This window comes from Condylura cristata, unplaced genomic scaffold (assembly GCF_000260355.1).
Source record: "Condylura cristata isolate star-nosed mole 26May11 unplaced genomic scaffold, ConCri1.0 scaffold00007, whole genome shotgun sequence".
Lineage (NCBI taxonomy): Eukaryota > Metazoa > Chordata > Mammalia > Eulipotyphla > Talpidae > Condylura > Condylura cristata.
In genome coordinates, this window is record NW_004567108.1 from 62,658,373 (window position 1) to 62,681,073 (window position 22,701).

The following is a 22,701-nucleotide window of genomic DNA, read 5'->3' on the forward strand; positions in this document are numbered from 1 at the left end:
GGGGGAGGGAAGGAGAGAAAGAGAGAGAAACAAATGTAATAGAGTAAAAATGAAAACAATGAACAACTATAAACCAGAGACATTTTATGGGGAGGGGGGAAATGGGATCAGAACTGAAATGAGAAGAGTGCACTGGACTATTGTGATGGCAAACGGGTGATTTGGTGGTGGGAAGCCCATGGAGATTACAACTGTGATGGTAAAAAATGTACAAAAGGAAGAATGATGTTAACTAAATAAATAAAACAAAGTCAAACAATATCAAACCAGAAATCTGGCTATAAAACTGAGACTACCAGAGGTGGGGGAGGGGTGGGGTATGAAAAGAGGATAAAGGGATACATAGACTAATTAGAGGACTATGGGAAGCTTGGTAGTGACTGTGGTGTGGCAATATACATAAAAAGAATTGGGATCCTATATTATTGAATCATATCAGTACTGTAAAACTAATGTTATAGTTTTAACAATGATAAATAAATGAATAAATAAGTATAATAAAATACATTCCTTTTCACCTTCAAGAGTTTGTGTTGATGTCAAAAAATAGCTGTCTTTAGAGAAAAGAGAGAAATGAACTGAGTAAATAAAGATGAATCATGTTAATTGTTCTAATTAGCTGTATTATAGACTATATTAGAGGTATAGAAATATTAAGAATTAAAACAAAATTTAAAGATCACACAATGTTAACCACCTTTTTACCTAATAACACAAAGGAACTCCAAACATATTCATTTTAACTGTACATATTTCTTTTTGATAATTTAGGTCACATACCAGATGGCAGCAAGCATTATACTTGATGACTTACTAGATTTGCCAACATATGCTGCTCAATTGCCTATACAGAAAACCTTGTTCTTTGCAAGTCTCCCTGGAAGTATTTCAAACAAAGCCTATCAATTAACATTTGTTTACTATGTCACTGTGAGTATGTGACAGTTTAGATTTCTCTCCCCAAAACAGAAGCAACAGTTGGGTTTATACTGAATTTGTCAGATGAAGAGTTCATGTTTAGGAATCTTTTCAGAACTGTTTTTTCAGTTCAAATATGGTATTAAATAACTCGGCTTGCCTCTAATTTCCTTATGCACTAAGTTTCACAAGCAGATCCAACTATAAAGGAAAATGGAATGCAAAGCTACTTAATGCAGTAAGGAACGGATTTACCAGAGTTACAGAGAGATGTATTAAGTATAAAATTTTATTCAGCAAATTCAGTAGTTTCTCATTACATATTATTTCTATAGCAGAAAAAAAGTTGGATTTCTATGAAATCCAAGCATATTCAATCATTATGAAGTAAATTCTTCCAAAATGTGACAAAAACTTAACCTAAAGAAAGGTTCAGGGAGCAAGGGGTAAGGAGGGAAAAACAAAGGCTGTGCTTTACACTCATAAGTGTTTTTGTATTAACTGAACTAAATGAGGAATACACATTTTATTTTATATCAAAGCACTTGAGGCACAAGACTTTGTAGTCTTTATTAGAAGTCCTCTATTCACGTTGAATATGAGGTTGCTACTAAAGACTGTTTCATTCACTTGTAAAAGAAAGGATCTAGTTTAATTCCACCAAACATTGTTCAAGAAATAGTATAGGAAAATAAGCTGATCCATCTGAATTTGAGAATTAACTTTTCATGAAAATGAGGATGCTTAGAAACAATAACTAATCTTTATAGTGTAATTACAATAAATAAATACTGCCATGATGGCACCATGAAAGAAAAGGAAACCCTGAGCTCATTATCCCCATATTTTCCTGGAAAATTAAATACATCTCTAAATAACATATAGAAAATATTTATTTTATACCAAACAAGAAAATACACTTTAATTAATTCACAATATTTATTCTAATACATTATACTTTTATATCAAACATGTTCATTCTTTTGAAGTGATTTTGCTTTGTCCTACTTAGGTATATGTATATAATGTTCAGTTGCTTTTTAATCTTCAGTGCTATGCCAAACTACCTTAAAAAATCCTTAATTTCTGAAGTAAGTGAGTGCTATATAACTTAGAAAAATTGGGCAAGAAAGGAAATCAATTTGGCTATAAGGAAAGCAATTTAGGAAAATTAAAAGAGAACTTTGGGGTAACAGAAAAGAGATAAACAACATGGAAGACAGAAAAATAGAATTGCTTAAGTGTTAATCATCTTGGTCTTTTGAATAACTAGATGTAGAATATTTAAGGGAATTAATTGTGGAAATATTACTCATGAAATCAGGTACAGACATGTCAATATCCCATTCGATATTAAAATATATCGATTAATAATAAACTACAAATTATCCTATGTCGTTACAATCAAACTATAAAACCTATATGTCAAAAAATATAAGACACAGTTTAAAAAAAGGACATAGCACAAAAAGATGTCCTCATGAATTGGAAGTATTATAATTATTAAAATTGTTGCATTATCTAAAGTAATATATAGATTAAACACGATGTCTACCAAACTCCCATGGAATCCTTCAAATAAATGGAACAAAGAATCATGAGATTTATTTGGATTAACAAAATACCTGAATAACAAATACACTACTTAGAAGAAAGAACCAAAACAGAAACTGATAATAATAAAAACAGCTTTGTTTTGTAGTAAAAAAATCTACACAGAGGTTCAGTGGAACATAATTGAGAGCCCTGAAATAAAACCACATCCATATGCACAATTTATGGCAAGGAAGTCAAGATATTAAAATGAAGTCTGAAAAGTCTTCAATATATGGCATTGGGAAATCTGGATAGCCTCATGCATTACTTATTACTTTGAAATGGATTGAAGACTTAGCTGTAAGATCCAAAAGTATAAAAAACATAGAAGAAAGGAGAGGTTATATTATCCTTGACATCAGCATCAGAAATGTGTTTAGGTGGTTATGGGAGGCCCATGGGGATTACAACAAATAAATAAAATAATTAAATAAAACAAAACAAATACCTTTGGAGACAACTACAAAGGCAAGGGAGATACAAGCAAAAGTGGGTCTAAAAAGCTTCTGTACATAGGAAGAAACTTTCACCAAAATGAAAGGACAGTCTGAAATAGAAAAAGATAGTTGGGACATTTTATGTCCTACAGGGATTACTAACAAAATACACAAAGTACATAAAAGTTAATTTAAAAAACTTATTAAAATAGGGAGAGGATATGAATATAGGCTTTGGCAAAGAAGATGTGTGGATGGGCAATGGGCACATGAAAAGATATTCAGCATTTCTTATTGTTAGAAAAATGCAAAGCTAAACAGTAAGATTTCACTTCATCTCGGAAAGAATGACTGAATGACTATTGTCTGAAAGATGAGAATGAACAAGTGTTGAAAAGGGTGTGCAGAGAAGGAATTCCTTAATAATGTTAGAGGGATTGTAAAATGCTGTAGCAATTATATATAGCAATATGAAATTCTTAAAAATCAAAAATAGAACTACAATAGGATCCATTATTCCAATTTTTGGCATATACCCCCCCAAAAAATTAAAATACCAATCCAAGGTGATACTGTCACTTTCAGTATTGAGTAAATTGTAGCATATTTATAATAGTCAAGTGCTGGAAACAATCTAAGCTGTTTCTGTAGCTGTCAAGTGGTTTAAGAAGATATGGTGTATAAACTTGCAATAGAATTCTATTTAGTTGTAGAAGGATTCTAAATTCTATTTAGTTATAGAACTGTTGACATTTGCGACAATATGAATGGACCTAGAAGAAATTTTGCTTCCCAGAAAGACAAACACCAGATTTCTCTCTTACATATGTAAATAAACAGGTGAAATAAATAAAACAGAAAGAAGCCTTTGTACTGTAAAATCAGATAGTGACCACAGAAAGGAAGTAATAAGGATGGTGGGTAAATATGGAAAAAGGAGACAATGGTATAATAGAGGATAGATGAGCTTTTAGCAGTGAAGTATATACACAAATTATTTTCAAAGGCCAACACCTGTAGTTTATAAGATGTTATAGTGCAGTGCTACATCTATTAAAAAAAATTGTCTACTCAAACTAATTCTTATATTTATTGTGTCTATTTTTGGGAAACTCTCTACATTTCTAAGATCTTAGCTTGATGACCAAAACATACTTTTCTAATTTAATTCCTACTGCTCAATCCAAACATTTTCTAAACTAGAGGTCAACCAATGACTTTTGCATACCCAGTGTTCTTATTTGTGCTTTTTCATGACTATCCCTTATCTGAAAGGTGCTCTGTTTATTCTGCCCACATAAATAATTTAAAATCATCATTTAAGTTGACAGCACAAATATTAAAGTGACAAATAACTTATTCTTCATTAATAAATGAAAAAGTTAGAGACCAAACACTTAACTGAACTCCCATTGTATATCATGAGCTTTGATAAATTTAGCTACATATATAATAGTTCATTGGCATTGCTACTTATCAGTTCCTAGGAAATATATCTTCTGGGAAAAGAAAGTAAAATACATTGTATAAAAGTGATTTTTCTAACTACCTTGCACTTTTTACATCTTTCATAGAATCTAGTATGGCAAAAGAGATTAGTAATTTCTCTCTGTCTCTCTCTCTCTTCCCCCCCTCCATAAGATATATATATATATATATATATTTCTTAGTAATCGATGTAAATAGGTATTACTATCTTAACTTTAAGCATCTTGATATTCAGTAAGGAAAGTCACTCAAATTATGTAATAATTCAAAGTCAGCAGCTAAATACTTTATCACTTATACCTATAAATCATATTTTATTTTTAATAACCCAAGTCTTATATCCCTAGATAAGACTTTTACATAAAACCAGTTGAGTGAACTTGTATCTCTCAGTTACTCAATCTAAATGCAAAATGAACTTATTCATTACGTTAAATATATGCTATGCCTAAATTAATATAAATGCTTTCAGAAATCTCTAATCTAAATTTTTCTCTGAGGAAAAATTTCCTTCCCCACACATTTACTATTAAAATGAATGAAAGCATTTTTTAGACATCTCCTCACTATGAACTGAAAACTAATTAGCACATCTAGTGGTTATACTGTTCTCTATTCTTTTACTCTCAAGGTTATGCTTGAGCAGTAAGGAATTTGTTTGAACTACCATCTAAAAAATATTTGCTATGCCTGATTAACTGACTTATGAATTTCAAATGTAATTATGTATAGATATTTATTAAAATTTCAGTGAAAGAAGACTATCTTATACCAAATGATTGGCCCTGAAAAGTTATATAAATAGAAGTATAATTATAGAAATGGTAAATTTGAGTTGGCATATTTATTAAGTTCATTATAATCTATTTGAGATGTGAAATAGCATATAAAAATGGATTCAAAATCAACTGTATGACAGTATAAAAACTAAAAGAATCATACAAACATAAAGAAAGAGAAAAAAAAAAGTGAAATGAATACATCTTGCCCACTATTTCTATTACAAAGAAATTGTATAAAATTGTATAAAATATTTATTCCCAATTTGTAAAAATTCAAAAAGTTTCAAAGAGTACATGTAACTCAGAAGAATTTATTTCCTAAATCCATATAAAGAAGATATTGGGTCATATGTTGGTCACCACCTAAATAGATACAATACCTTTCTTTGTTTTCCTTTTTTCTTCTGTATTTCTCAGCCCATAACTAAGAACAAAACTAACGCACTGTTTCATAAAAGTAAGTTCATGAAGTCCAAAGTAATGTATTTCAAGCATGCAGTTCACTGTCTTTTCTCATGAAAAAAAAATTGAAATATAGACAAAATGATACTGTTTATTTTAATAGTCCCTCATAAAGATCATTACTTCAAATCAGACTTATGAACAAAAAGGCTGGCATTAACTAGAGCAAATCAGGAATTACCAGAAGTCAAGGAGGAAGGGGGTGGTTAAATAGGGTTGTAAGGTGATGATGGAACTGGACTTTTAGTGGTGAGCCAGATGCTTTATCTACAGATGCTACGTACATATAATGCACACTGAAACCTATATAAGATTTTATAATTGCAAAGTTTATTACAATAAAAAAATGAGAACACAAGTTCTCTTCATATCCAAAATAAAGCAAAAAGTTGGATTTTTTTTAATTTCTATTAAGAATCTAGAATATACATACACATACTCTATTGTAAATAATGACCTCATTGTTTTGACCATTGGTTAGGTAATGTGAGCTTATTATTTGTTCGGGGTTTTGGTCACCATTAATTCACACCTATAATTATTTTTGAAAAACAGGCCATGGGGAAGGTTTGGATACTTGCATATGTGAAAACAAGAAAGAACCAGAAACTTTTAATGACAGAAAATAAAGTCAATTTTGTGATAACAAGCAGGTCAATCAACTAAAAATAAGAAAGAAATGTATGAGTTTTAAGTCATAATAGGATATTATATGGACAAAGCATCACAGGGAAATCACATTTGTATTTTATGAGGATTAGATAGCTACCTTCATGCTGATTTTCTTTGAATTTCAATATATAGTGATTGTTACAAAAATAGCAAAGCCAATTAAGTTATAAAATACATTTTCACATTAATCAAAAAGACTTTAGTATTAATGTATCCAGATTTAAGAATGAATATTCATGAAAAAATTAAATAAGTAAAAAAAATTATTATACAAATTGAGAAAATTCAATTCAATGAAAATGAAAAAATTGGATAATTAGAAATAGAACCAGAGTCACCTTAGAAATTTGGAAACACTGACAACATATTTAAACATATCTCTATAAAGCACAAACCTAAAGAGGAGAATTAATATTCCTACATATTATTTCAATTCTTTCTTTCTTGAAACATAATTTAGAATTTATTGTGACAAATGAAAGAAATGACATGCTGACATTTTCCTGTGCCTCTGAAATGTGAATTCAGTTATAAACCAATATTACCTTAGTTAAAAAAAAAATGCACAGGGGGAAAAACTTTATTAACTCCATCCTGGAAGCTGTTTATTCAAAAGTGCATCAATCCTCTTATTTCTAACTAAAAATTGGTCAGTTTGAATATTTAAAAGCTGAATTCTTAACTATGTGACTGATAATGTGACCTATGCACTCCTTTTTTCCTTAGAAAAGGAAAAATGTGCATATTAACAGAGGTACTTATTGTTTAGTGTTTTAATCTTACCTGAGCTATATTTATTGCACTTTGGACTACCCCATCTTTCCCATTATTCCTTATTTTTTGAAATGTTTGCAATATTTTATTTCTAAATCCATCTTGTTCTTCATCTCCCCTAAGTTCCCATGCCATTTTTGTCAGGTTATATACTAGTCCATAGTATCCAGTCCATATCACTTGATCACCTGTTTAAAAAGAAATGAATGTTAGGAAAATATTTGTCTTATCAATGTATGGTTTTATGAAAAAGAAGAAACTTAATTTTAATAATATATATATATTTTTAAGATTTATTTATGTGTGCATACAGAACTGGGGTACAGGCCAGAGGCTCAGGGGCGGTGAGAGGCTTCACCAGAGACAGAGTGGGGAACAGAACAGGCAGATCGACGAAGTACACAGCTGAGGGGAGCAGCGGGCCAGTCAGGAGAGGTCTGCCACGCCATGTGGTCACCTCCGGGGCAGGCGGGAATCGAACTCATGCGGAAGCTGCTTTAGATTCTCAGTACTGTGCTTTAACCCGCTGTGCCACCAGGGAGGGCCAATTTTAATAATATTTTAAGTCCAAAACTCTAAGCTTTGAAATTTTTTTACCCTTCACTATTTTTACTTCTCTAATTAAAAAAAAAAAAATCCACAAATAATTTTTAAATGTCTAGCTATATGAAAAGATGAAGTGAACACAACTAATTCCACACTTTATAAATTTAAAATTTAAACAGGAAAATTTTAACTATGCAATAAAAAAAAAATCCTTGGACTTCAAATAAAATGTATTTGCTAAGGCAATATGAACATGTAAGTCACCATAACTAATTATTTGTAATAAAGCAGAGAAACAAGAGAAAAAAATCACTAGTTTTAGTAACAATTAGAAAACTATGAAATATATCATTAAATCAAAATGTCAACTTTATAATTATGTAAAAATCAGAACAAAATTACTAATATAATTGCAGACTGGAAGAGTTTTTTAATAACAGACATAAATCAGTTGATTTAGAGAACCAATGTGTGTGTATATGTGTTCATATATATATTTACATGTATATATATATATACACACACACACACACACACACATATACATACATACACACACACATACATGGGAGAGATAATAAAAAGTCTAAGACTTTTCTTAAAACTTATATACCAAATAGCAATTAAAAATGTTCAAGTTCAACTATTAAAGTATTCATTAGCCTTATAGAAATAAGGAAGAAGCTTCTTTATTTGGTCTCTAAACTTTTTCTCACCAATCTCTGATATATTGCCATAAAATACTATTTAAGAAAAATGAATTCTAGGCTACATAGTAATGGATGAACAAATTCGAAGAATGTAATACAAATACCAGTGTGATAAGAACTAAAGTTGACCAAGGAGCAACCTGAGGATATTATCTGTTTGTAAAGCAAATAAAAGCAAAAGTAATAAGAGATTCAAAAAGGAAAATGGGAGGATTTTAAAGCCAAACAAATTCAGCTTGTTTTTCCCAAATATTCTTGTCATCACATAGTGGCAGTGCAACTCAAGAATGCTTCCTAAAAGAAGAGAAAAGCACCATCTGAAAAGTCACAATTCTTAATATTGCCTAATTCAAGCTATTTTAATAATACATAATAATGATTACATATAGATTACTTATGTAATATCTGCTTTTATCCTAGTCTCATTACAATCAAACTATGTAGATGCTATTTAGAATAAAAGTACAGGACAAGGATTGCAAGCATCCTTGTGTCATACAGCTGATGAAAAATAAAAATGAAACTGGGCCTAATATTACCCTATGCAGAATAGCCTTTCCATCAGAAAAATACTCCATTTTAATTGTTACCTTTTGTTCTGTTCCTAGTAAAGAAGAAAATAGAGCGTGCTGAAGAGAAAGTATGCACACGTTTTGAAGTGGATTGAAAAGTCATATGTGCAGCTTCCAAACTTAGGAGAATTTCACTCTTGGTATGAATGCATATGACATCTCTCTATATTGTATTGTTATAATAAAGATAAACATAGATAAACAAAATAGCATTATAGTGACATATAAATTACTCTCTATACTAGTATATAAGGCAAAAGATAAAAGCAGTATGATAACTACAGAGATTTATTCATAGAAATACAACATATAAAGATGTAAAACCATTTTTACATCTTTATGTGGGGAATTAAAGTTAGAGTTTCCCTATGTGATTAGACTTATAATAAACTTAATATGACTCCTGTAACTATACACTATTCACTGCAAACCCATGGTACTATCATCTTATTTAGGGATGAAGAAAACTCCCTAAATCAGAACACAGGAATATCAATGGGAAAACCAGTATAGTTCTAAGTAAATTAGGACAGTTGGATGAGAAATAGTACTCCCAGTAAAGGTAGCTATATGAAAAGAAAAGAGAGAGGATAACAATGAAAGTCTCAAATTGAACTAAGGTGGAGAGTTCATACTAGAAATGAGTAAGATAAAGTGACTAAAAAAGGGGAAGGAAGATCTGATTAAATGTCAGATGTTTGAACAAGCAATTTAGTTTTCATTTTTTCTGTTCAATGAAATGTTATACCTATTCAAGAAATAAAATAGGAAACAAATACAGGAGTTTATGAGATAATCTAAATCTATGGTGGTGAGCAATGTACTGCAGTAAAGGATAAACCTAAAAGAATATGGAGACAGTCGAGTCTTCTTATTTATAAAAAGGAAGAGGAAGTGTATTTTTAAAATTCAAAAAACTGAAATAATGAAATAATTTACAGAAATGGGTTTATATAGAAGACCAGTTTGGTGAGAAAAGAAATAAATATTACTTGGAAAATGTGCAAGTGGAGGACGAAGGATCTGATTTTTTGTGCCCACCGGTTTTAGTAAAACTACAGCTTTGGGAGATTGGACAAAGATGGTGTCAGAAGAGATTCTTTGATTCACTCCTGGAATGGTGACCTGAAAGTTAAATAGAACAACAATACACACAGAGAGTCCTGTGACTTAGGGTGAAACAAGAATACTACTTGGATATCAGAGAACAGCATAGGTTACAGCAAAGAGGAGAGACTCATGCTTCGTTAATTATGATGTTGGTAATAAAGAAACTGGCGGCTGTCATCTGTGATTGGGAGGATGCTTTGAAAACCACAGCACTGCCACTAGTCAGTAACCTTCAAATGGAGCATTGAATAGTGTAGAAAAACGTACCCTTGAATAATGGTAAATGTGTAAAGGAGCTAGGGTCATCCAATCCAATAGTCCATTACCAGTCCTGAGGTAATCCAAGGAGAGAACAACTATCCAGAATCCAACCATGAAGACACAGGAAATTTTTCTTTCCTACAGATAGGAAGTTTAAATCATCATAATGAAGAGAACCAAAGAGATGGTAGAAAATGCAGATTAGCACATATAAGTGATATATTAGAATTCTTAAAAGCTAAGAAAATTGAAAATTCAGAGAAACAAATTAATGACTTGAGAAGTAAAGTTAATATATAAAAAATAGAAAAAAGAAGTTTAAAATAATAACAAAGATCTGTGACTTTCAGAAGGAGAGAAGGGGGAAATGGCAGCAGGGTTGAGGAGAGAACACAATGGACTATGGTGAAACACTATGGATGCTTTGATGGTGGAAGTGCTATGATTACACCAGAACGATGGAGTCCTAAATTGTCAGAACACTAGCAAAAATGTGAAATATTGATTCATCATTACAAATAATAAATATAATTAAAAATAAATCAGGGTGTCAAAGTGATTGAAAAATGAGAAAATAACAGAGATGTAGGATGTAAAAGGTCAACAGGAGATTAAATATATTGATAATACTATTGAAGCTGAACAGATCAGATGTAGGGTTGAAGTCAGTAACCTCAATGGGAGTATTGTACAAAACTCAGGTGGAAGAAGAGAGAGAAAAAGAAGGGGAAATTTTTAAAATACTTCAAGAGTCTTCTGACTTCAATAAGAAATACAAAATAAAGGTATTCCAGAAAGGAACAAGAGAAGGGACTAATTAATTGTTCAAAGACAACAGAATGAAACTTCTCAAATTGGGAACAAAACTAAAAACACAAGTAAATGGAGTTATGAAAAGGTATTGAGATCTACACTAAGATATATAGTTTTGAAACTAGTAAAAATTCAAGAAAGAGAAAGTATGGAGTTGTTTAGGTGGAGAAAGCAATAAACTTATAAAGGTACTCTCATGACATGCATCATACTTATCTATGGAAACAATACGAACCAAGAGAGAAAGGATTGAATATTCAAAATACTTAAAAAGTGCAAGCCAAAATACTGTATCTTGAAAAACTTTCTAGATATGTTAAGAAATAAAGGTCTTCTGAGACAATTAGACATTGAAGGCATTTGCAACAACAGAAGTACCCTTAAATATCAAAAGGAACTCTACCACAAAATTGAATAGAAAAAAAAAGAGAGAACTACAAAAAAATGATCAAGGAAATATATAGACACAGTAAACTAGAATATAAAAGGCTACATCTAATCCTCCCTATATCAATAATTAAACTAAATGTAAATTAATTTACCAAGCAGAAGGGACAGAGTGGTTGTTGGATCAGAAACAAAAACTCAACTTTCTATTGTCTCCAGTAAACCCAACTGAGCTCCACTTAATATAGGATATATTTGGAAACCAGTCCTACAAGCAAGGGAGGCCCAAATAAAATGAGGAGAGACAGATTCCTATATCAGAAAAACTACTTTCAGCTATAGAAGATAAAAAGAGAAAGAAGCACTGTATATTGACAAAGGAATCGAAACATCAGGAAGACATAACACTCATCAATACAAATAAACCAAGTGAAGAAGTATTAAAATATAAATGTAAACTAACAATCAGAAAACAGACATTGGCAACAACACAATAGTAGTAAAGGACTTCAACATCACACTTTCATCAATAAATAGATCAACTAGTAATAAAAATCAATAATAAAAAAAAATCTTGAATGACAAACACGAACACGTGGGTTTACTAGATATTTATGGAAACCCTCCCCCCCACCACCAAATAATCTGTGTACATAATCTCCTTAAAAATGCATTTGGAACATTTTTTAAGACAGTCAGCACATTGGATCACAAAATATGTGTCCATAAATTATGGAGACAGAAATCATATCAAGTACTTCTCTGATCATAGTGACAGCATAGTAGAAGTCAATCACAAAAGAAAGGGGAAAAAAGAATATGTACAGTTTGAACAACATACTTCTTAACTACTACTAAAGTAAATGAGGAAAATAAATGGAAAATTTAAAAATACGAAACAACTGAAAATAAAGATATGAGCTACCAGTCTTTCAGACACAGCAAAAGAAGCTCTAACAGGGAAATATATTAGCAAGACAGGCCCAATTCTAGAAATAATCTGACCTTACATGCTAGTGAAACAGAGAAGAAAAAATGAAAACAAAACCATATAGAAAGGAGATAATAAAATTGAGAATAGAAATAAATGAAATATAAGCTTTTACAAAGACAGTGTAAAGGATCAGTGAAATTAAAACTTTGCTCTTTGAAAAAAAATAACAGCATATAAAAAAATAATAAATGATAATAAAATGATTCAGAAATGAAAGTAAAATAGTCATTTCTGAAATACAGAGGATCATAAGAGATTAGTGTGACATCTATATGCGAATAAACCAAATAATCCAGGGGAAAAAAGGGGGCAAAATTTTAGACGTGCCCAACCTTCCAAAACTAAATCAAGGAGACATAGAAAAACTTTTATAGAACAATTATAATCAAGTAACCAGAAACAGTAATCAAACTGTTCCCCCAAATAGCTCAGGACCAGACAGTTTCATCAGTGAGTTCTACTGAATTTTCAAAAACAAATAACTTTCTTTTAAAAAAAAACTCTTCACAAAATTAAGAAGGAAGGTTTCCAAACATTTGATGAGGCCAACATTATTTTTGATACCAAAGGCAGCCATCGCATCACAAGTAAAAAACTACAGGCTCTCTTCCATGATGAATGTAAATGTAAAGGTCCTCATCAACATCTTAGAAAAATAAATTCAACAGTACATTAAAAAGATCATAATTTGGACTAAGTGGAAGTTATTCCACGAATGGGAGTATAGCTCAACATCTACAAATTGATCAATGTAATTCACCATATCAACAACAGATATTCTAATAGCAGTACTAGAAGGGAATTTCATACAATATAGGGCCACATAAAAATATAGGAAAAAGGAAGGAGAATCTCAAATAAACTAACTCTACAGATGAAGAAGCAAAGAGAGAGAGAGAAACGAATGCAAAAATCAGTAGGCAGTATAAAATAATAAAAATTAGTGTCTATAAATTATTTATTAAACAAATGCCAGTCCAAAGATCAATGAGACCAAAAGCTGGTTCTTTGAAACAACAAACAACATTGACAAGCCCTTAACAAAGCTTACTAATAAGTGAAAACCCAAATAAATATAATCAGAAATGGAAAAGGAGAAAATAAACCTTGTATAAAAATGAATGACACGAAATATATAAAGAAGTAAATTTTAAAAAATCAAAAAGAAATTCCAGCAGATACTAAAGAAATGGAAAGGATCATAAGAACCTATGTCTCTATGCAAACTGGACAGCCTAGAATAAACAAGTTTTTAAATTTACTCAACCTACTAAGACTTCCAGTATAAATGGTCTAATAGTAAACACAAAACAAAAGCCCAGAAACAGATAGTGAATTCTACCCAAACTTCAGAGAGGATCTAGTATTTATTCTATCAAACTCATCAAAAATATCAAGAGTGGTAAAACTTCCCAGCTCATTATGAGAGACCACAATGAGGTCTGACCTCACTCCAGTGAGAAAGATCCACAACAGAGTGTAAACAACAAATGATGGCAAGCACATGAGTAGAATACCAGCCATTGTCAGTGGAAAAGCAAATAGTGCTGCCTGTATACAAAACAATATGAACTTCTTTAAAAAATAAAAAATAGAAGTCCTATATGACCCAGCAATGCCTCTGCTTGTTATTTGCCCACACTATGAAAACTCTAATACAAAAAGACTTGTTATTTGATGTCGACAGCACTGTTGACAATTTCAAAGTCATGGAACTAACTTAAGTGCTTGTGAAGGATGATTGAATAGCGAAATGTTGTAATATATACTCAATGGAATACTATACAGTTATTAAAAAAAACTACTACAGCGCCAAATAGTGCCTTTTGGTACAAAACAAATGTACCTTGAGGTGATTATGCTAAGTGAAATAAATCATAAAGAAAAATCATGTATATTGATAAAACAGCAAAAACAAATATTTACTGAAAAGTTTACTGGTCACCAGAGCAAATGGGAGGGACCAGAGGAGCAAAGGGGTTTGGCACTGGCACAGGTGTTCTGGCAGACTTTAACTGAAGCCTATGCACATTAGAGCAGTATAAATGTGAGTGTCAGGCACTAAGACGCTACAGTCACTGCAGCATGAGTTCATACCCACCCCAGAGGTGATCCAAATGGCATGGCAAACCTCTCCTGTCTTGCCCACTGCTCCCCTCAGCAGTGTACTTCGTTGATCTGCCTGTCATGTTCCCGACTCTGTCTCTGGTGAAGCCTGTCACCACCCACAACTCTGGCCTTTCCCCCTGTTCTGTATGCACAAATAAATATTTTAAAAAATGTTAATGCTAATGTTACTATAGACCTTTCAATGACATGTTTAATAACAAGTAAATGAGTCCAAACAGATACAAGCTATATTATGGTAGATATAAGAGAATTATTTTAAAAAGTCCTTCAAGGAAAACAGGAAGCTAAATACAGGCAGGGGATTTGAGGTATTATGGAAGATAAAAGATTTAAAGTTGAGACTTGCAAGAGATAGTTGGTTTTGTTGTTACATATATATATCACATATATACATGTATGTAACATATATATGAGTTAATAATCAAGATAATGTGTTCTATACCCTGTGACCTTAGAAATAACGAGAAGCAGAGATTATAGTACTAAATAGTTACTTATTAGTTACTTATTAGTTTCCCAAAACATATAATATTCTCTGCAGTTTCCTACAAATACAAAATAAAAAAGCATACTCTATGTTGTCAGTATCTTTACATTAACTGAATATTTTGCTCACAAGCTTGACAGAATAGGGTCTAATTTCAATGAATAGTTAACAAGCTAAGAGATTGCTTTAGAGTAGTTAATGATTAAATATTTTGAAAATTATGGATTTTTTAAAAGGATGATATAAAGAAAGAATTAGAGAAAAGGAGAAAGAAAGGAACAGAGGGAGGAGGGGTGGAAAGGAAGAACGAATGATGAGTATTGACCTACAAATATATCCAAAAGAAAGCAGAAAAGCTGTATGCAACTCTTTGTATTGATGGATTTCTGAACTCTTCTTCACTTTAAAAATACAACTCTGTTTTTTAGAGGCACAGATCAAATGTACAGATAACTTATCTTTAAATATATCCCACAGTTATCACTGGTAAATAATATAACATTCTAGAGTAAATAGAAGATGATTACTGCAATAAGTTTTATGAATAATTTTATGGTTGCTATTTTTTGAAGTAGTATAACTAACAAGAAGTCTAATACTTATTAGGTATTCATATAACATGACTCAAAATTTCCAATACTTGCATATACAAGGTGCAATCCATTGAACAAGCACAGTATTAGAATTCAGCTTCAATATTTTCTGATATAAATATACAGGTGCATTTTCAGGTACAGAAATGTGGTAAATCACAAAACTGGAAACTCTTAGATCCAAATGTTATATTCATCAAACCATATTTCTGATAGTGCTGATACTACTATTGCAATTTATATCACACATACTAATACCAATATCCTTGAGTGCAGGTGCATTGAATGCAGCCTCTACAAAGATATAAAGATTAAAAATTAGTTTCTAGGCCCTCCCTGGTAGTGCAGCAGGTTAAAATGTAACACTAAGAAGCTAAAGCCACTTCAGTATGTGTTCAATTCCCGCCCAGAAGTGACCCACATGGCATGGGAGACCTCTCCTGACCCACCTGCTGTTCCTCTCAGCAGTATACTTCATCAATCAGCCTGTTCTACTCCCCACTTTGTCTCTGGTGAAGCCTCTCACTGTCCCTGCACCTCTGGCCTACATCCCAGTTCTGCATGAAAAAATAAATCTTTAAAAAAAATAGTTTCTAATTAATGTGTGTTTTAAATTCTGTGACTTAGTGGGTTATCTGTCAATGGATTTTTCCCTTTTTCTCTGTGTTGATAAAGAATTATAACTTTATCTAGATATTTAATAGTTATGAATTTCTATAATATGGATAATCTTGAATTGTTTAAACCAATCACAGAGTTACATTCCCATTGTTAGTGGACATTTGTACTATCTGGTCAATGAAATGAAAGGGAAAATAAAATTCTAGAGTTAAAAATTGAAGATGATTTTTTATTTGAAATTTAATGAATACTATACTTCAAAAGAATAGACTAAATATCACATTTCGATAGATGCACAAAAGGCACTTGAAAAATTTCAAGAATAAAACACTCAGAAGACTAGCAATAAAAAGAAATTTCCTCAAACTGATAAAAAGCAATAAAAAAACATAATTAACATTGTACTTGATGAAAAACTAAATGCTTTCCTCTGAGATCAGGAGCAAGATAGGGATTTCTGCTCTTACCACTGGAAAAAAAAACCCCCCAAAAGGAAAAAAAAAAAAAAAAAAAAGAAGAAAACATTACAATATTCATAGATGCATGTAAGAAATCACATTGTGTTAACAAAAAAAAGTGAACTAATAGATTCAGCAACATTGAAGAACATAAAATTAATATACAGAAATGCATTTCTAGAAACTAGCAATGAAATAACTTGAGTGGTAACAGATTGAAGGATGTGATCTTATACCCATTAAGCATAAACAATGTTGTAAATAAATGTTACTTCAGTTAACTGAAAGGAAAAAAATAACAAAAGAAAAAAAAACAATTGGAAAGTGAAAAGAAAACTATAATTCCCGTTGCAACAGTTTCAAAAAATAGATTGTAGAGGTAATCTATAAAATATAATAAAAATATTTCAGAACTTTCAAAAATGAGTATAGGGATTCTTTGGGAGTGATGAAAATGTTTTAAAATTACATAATTGTAAGGGCTTCAAAATCTGATTATACTAAAATGCCAATTTTATATTTTAAAGTGGTGAATACAGTATAAAAAATCACATTATAGATCCTTTTGAGCAAAAGAGTAGGCAAGCATATCCTACCCTTATATCTTATTTTGTGTACTACAACCATCTTGAGACTGTGAAGAAAAAATCTAAGAACAGCTATTATCCAAAAATGAAGAAAGATGAAGAGAACCTGAGTCCTCAGTGTTGTATTGAGCCACTGGATTAACCAACTCTGAATTTTAGGAGGTGTAAATCTAACAGATAACTGGTGGTCCATTCACTCATTTTATTGGAAGCATTCATGAGAGACAAAAAACCATGTAATCCAGTTTAATTTCTGTCAGTGGGATTCCAGGTGAATATTTACTAGGAGAAAGAGACTTTATAGAGTTTCCTTCTTAACATAGGGTTACTGGAAAATGATTACTAATATATGAAGAAAAAAACTTAACTTATATAGTTTAGTAAGTCATGACAACCTGGAGAAACTTAGCCTGATAATATGTATAGTTCTCTGGAAGATTAACACAGAGTTATTTTATATACAAATGCTTACCCTGAGATGTAAGTTAATAAGTCACTCAACCCAACTTAAATACTTCATCTACATTTCTGGATCAGAATGTCTGTCTAATGTTGGTACAGAGTGTAATCTCCATTAAAATGGGGTGGCCCCACGTTCCTTGCCCCCCACCTAGTGAAGGTTAGAGCTGAGCAGAGAAAAAAAGCTAAAGAAGTCATAAAGAACAGACTTAGAGGAAGTACATGGAGTAGAGAGACACATGAGGAAGAAGCAAATATTTGATTCTGGAATTGAAACTTGTACCAGAGACTTGGGTGACAGAAGAGACACATGGAGTTGAGTTATCTAGAGGCACCTGGGAGAGATGATTTTGCTGTTTCTGTACCATACTTGTCCGACTTTTCTTCACTTCTCTATGATTCTCCACCAGAAGTTGCCGTAGACTTATGGCAAGTTTGGGGACTTTCAGTCAAGTCTGTTTGGATGGGCATTTACCCACAAGGGGATGAAAATTGTGTGCTTCATTGGGAGAATATTATCCTTTCTTCTCTTGCTCTGCACACTAATCCTATTAGAGTTCTTTCACATCAAGTATATGCTTTGTCTGCATTTAGCAGACATCAGAACCTATAGAGCAGGTTTGGAGGTCCAGGGGTACCTTTCAATCTGCACGTTAGTATGAGTGTTGCTTAGGAGTTTTCTTTGATATCTGTATTTCAGTGCTTTGCCTGAGTCTCTCCATTTTTTTACCTTTAAAATTATTAATAAATCTCAAAACAAAGACCCTGATCTACGTGAGCTTAATTTATCAATCCATATATTACATTACTTCATCAAAATTATTATTATATGACATCACAAATTGTATTTAACATAAAAGCAATTTTGGCTTGTTTTTTCTTTGATTTGCAGCTTAAAACTTTCTAAAAATAAATATATCAAATGAAGTTACATTGATTAGCTATTCTTATTAATTTATGGACTTTCTTATGACTCATCCTTGAACACTGTTACACTTTAAAGTTATCTCATTTGTAACAACTATAGAATGTCTGATAATTTTTGATAATTATGAAATTAATTGCTATGTTGGTCATGTAAGATAGTAAAAATTCCATTAAAAATTGAAAGAAAACACCAGTTTGGGAGAAGATTATTCATTGGATAATAAGTTAAAGATGTCCCAAACAAAAGAACAAGATAAATCTACAGAAATGGACCAAATGAAACAGAATTATATGATTTACAGGGAACTGAAAATAACTATCATAAAGATCCTCATCAAGGTCAAGCATATAATGAATACTAACAGAACTGAAATAACCTAATGAATGACAAGTAGTAAAAAAAAAAATGCTCAAAGTCACAAATCATTACGGAAATGCAAGTCAAAATAATAAAGAAATATCATTATCTTATATCTGTCAGGATATCTATCATTAAAAAAGTAAAGGACAATGTTAGGAAAAACAAATGATTGCAAATGGCTGAAAGGAATGGAAAAAATGGTCTCTCTGCTATGTAAATCAATTTAGAGATTTCTCAACAAATGTAAACTAAATTTACACTATGACCATGAAATCCCACGTCTGGCTACCTGTCCAAAAGACTTGAAGTCCGGACCTTGAAGTGATATGAGCATTCCATGCCCACCCTTGCACTGTCACAATAACCAAAATGTGGAAGCAATCTAACTGCCAGGCAAGAGGTAGCTAGAGAAACATGGTACCTACCTATAATATACAATTATACAGCCTACAGAAATGAAGGAAATTCTACCAGATAGGATAAAGATGAACTTTGAGAACTCTGTCCTAAGTTGATGAAATCATTCACAGAATGACACATACACACTATAATTTACTTATATGAGTTTTCTAAAATAAATTTAATAAAATCAAACAGAGAAAATTCTAGTTGCTAGGGTCTGAGCATAAGGAGAAATGAGAAGTCACTAATAACCAAAGAGTCCCAGTCCGGTAAGATGAAAAAAGAAAGCTCTGTTTACATTTAACCTACACTTGAAATTTTAAGAGTAAACCTTGTCTTAGTGTGTTTTTCTCAATAAAATAATTTTAAAAGAAAAATAAAAGTACATTTATTTAATTTTCTTATTTGTATATAATAATCAGTGACTGTGTACATGTAGATTTGTCAACATACAGAATTGTGAATTGTAAGAATTACCTGAATTCTATTATATGAATGTAGCTTCTTAAATTATTCTAATATATGCCATATCTAGTAAACACAACTTTTTTACTGAACACTTCTCTGAATAACTTTCACCAAGGTAAGAGGGTATTTGGAGATTTAATAGGGTACCATTAGAAGTTTCAGTTGATTCTAGATTCCAATTAACTTTAATTTACATTTTAAAAAAGAATTATTGCTCTGTATTAATGGTTTTTCTTACATTTGAATTAGTCAAAATGAAGCACACAGTTATTTTACAACAGTAACATATATTTCATTCCCTACTATCATAGAAGAAATGTTTTAAGAAAATAATTCTTAGTAAATAAAGTTGAAAATTAATTGACTTACAATTATCTGACATTTTTGAAGAGAAATAATCCAAAAGACCTAAAATACTTGTTTCCATTAACTCTGGCTGTACTGCTGATTTGTCCATGGAAAAATATATATTTTTCTGTGTATTTTTACAGTCACAGAAACCAATGAAAGCAGTTTTTCGCAAATTAGATCTGGCTGCATACAAGCAGATTTCTGCTAGAATTGTTGTATATATGTAGACTATATTCCATACCCAGGAAATGTCATCTTCCTTGCCACTTTCTTCCTAAAATGAGAAAATAATTATTAGATAAATTATGTTAAATCATAATTAAGAACAATATGGTAATAAGTGTCTGAGTATCATAGTTACATGACCATAATAAAACTATTATTTCCAAAATAGACTCATAAAAAATAGATTTATCATGAATAAAATACATAAAAACTTAGTTCAAATGAAAATAATAAAATGGCTTAAAAAATATTAAGAAAAAAACCTTTAATCTCTCTAATACAGTGAGATGTAAATTAAACTGATGAGATACACCTCCTATATCATATTGAGAAATATTTTTTGATATAATGCTCTATTCCAGTGTATGTCACTTTTATTCCTATTCTTACAAAAAAAATGTTATCTTCTGAAGAAGAATTTGACATCTAAGAACTTTACTTGAAAATTCAGTCTCTAACTCAATTATTTAAATTTATGGAATCTCTAAAGGAATAGTAATAGAGATAAAGATTGTATGTATAAGAATATCAGTCAAACATTATTTTTAATTAACTTTAACATAATTAGAAACAATAGTCAAGGGAACTGGTTAAATTATCTCACCCCCACTAAAATGTATATAATATGTAATAAATAATATGTGTTACATAGTAATATGTAATAATAATCAACAATGCTTTATAAGATCTATTTTAAAGTTTTGAGTGAACTAGACCATATATAACTATATTGTTTGTTAAAAAATTGAAGTATATGCATGTGTATACAAGTGTATATATAAAATCTATCTATCCTAGGTATATGTTAAATGCTCATTTATTTTTATATTTAATTAAATTTATTGTTAAAAGCCATGCTCATTGTAAGTTCCAAGATGATATACAATTTAAATAGTGGCAAGATTTTTTTTCTGTAAAGTCTTTTTGCTTACCAAAATGACAAATATTCTTACCTGTTTCTGAGCAGACAAAACATTAGAAAGAAAATCTCTCATTAAATCCATTAAAGCTTTCAAGCAAGCCATGCTTAATTTAGCACCTTCCCCAAGGATCAACAAAGCCAGTGCTGAGTCCAGCCTGGAAATTTTGTGAATAAAACAATAAATACTTTAATGTAAAATAATAACAAGAAATTGTTAATGAAAAAAATCATAGTCCAGAGGAAATGAGTGTCTTGTGTTATCAGTTCATTTACTTTCAGTACAATACAGTATATCCTCCCTTATGTCCTCAGTAGTTTCCTAGAAACTGCAACTATTAAGCAAATTATATAAAATGAAATAAGATCTTTGAATAATCTTTCATTCTACATTGACTGAGATTTCTTCTTTTCCATCAACACTAAAATTAATTATGTTTAACAAAGCAGCATTAATAAGGACCTGTTTCACTGGTTGACACTAATTATGATAAATGTCTACAGAAAAGAGTCATATTTTGACAGGATAAATTCAGGGTATTGTGACAAAACTCTGAGGGTAATACTATTACAATTGAGTCTCTTTGTGAATAGAAAGTATATAGCAAAACATGAAGGGCACTAGTACTAGACTATTTCTTAATCGCACAATAGTATTTTTTTTTTTAAGTTTTGCAACTGATTTAAAGGGCTGAATTTCAAGAGCTATTTTATTCACAAAATAAAATCCAAATTAACAAATGGTCTTCCTAAATACTCTAAACACAACTTTGTTTTGCAAAAAGTACACATCTTCAAAAATTCAATGTGACAAAACTTTTATGTCGCATTGACTAGATTTTCTTGGGGCATGAAATAGCCATAATTTTAGATTTGGTCAAGAAGATATATTATGTAAACTGTGAAATGCTTCCATAAAAACTATTGTTTTCCTGCTTAGTTTAAGAAAAAAGATAAAGATAATGGGTGCTGTTCATGTTCTTTCTTCTTGGAGTGCACCCATGCTATCAGAAAGTAGAACAGTCTTCTTGCATCAATGAAGATGATGGAAGCCACATACAAAGAATGAAAGAAAAGTAAATAGAAGGAACCTGGATCTTGAGAGCTGCCTAAAGTATAAGTATCAGCTGAGTTCTGCTTCTAATGTGTAATAAAGTATAATTAGTAATACCATATAGATATGTTATTACC

At 31.0% G+C, this 22,701-nt stretch overlaps 1 protein-coding gene across 1 annotated transcript in view; it reads right to left on the reverse strand.

Moving 5' to 3' along the window:
- Positions 1-22,701, reverse strand: part of TMEM232 (transmembrane protein 232) — a 150,832-nt gene that overhangs the window by 92,575 nt on the left and 35,556 nt on the right. The window contains exons 9-11 of the mRNA XM_004678479.1: positions 21,545-21,668; positions 20,385-20,640; positions 7,139-7,317 (exon numbers count right to left, since the gene is read on the reverse strand). Of these exons, the coding sequence (XP_004678536.1) occupies positions 7,139-7,317; positions 20,385-20,640; positions 21,545-21,668 (559 nt within the window). The remainder of the gene's footprint in view (positions 1-7,138; positions 7,318-20,384; positions 20,641-21,544; positions 21,669-22,701) is intronic.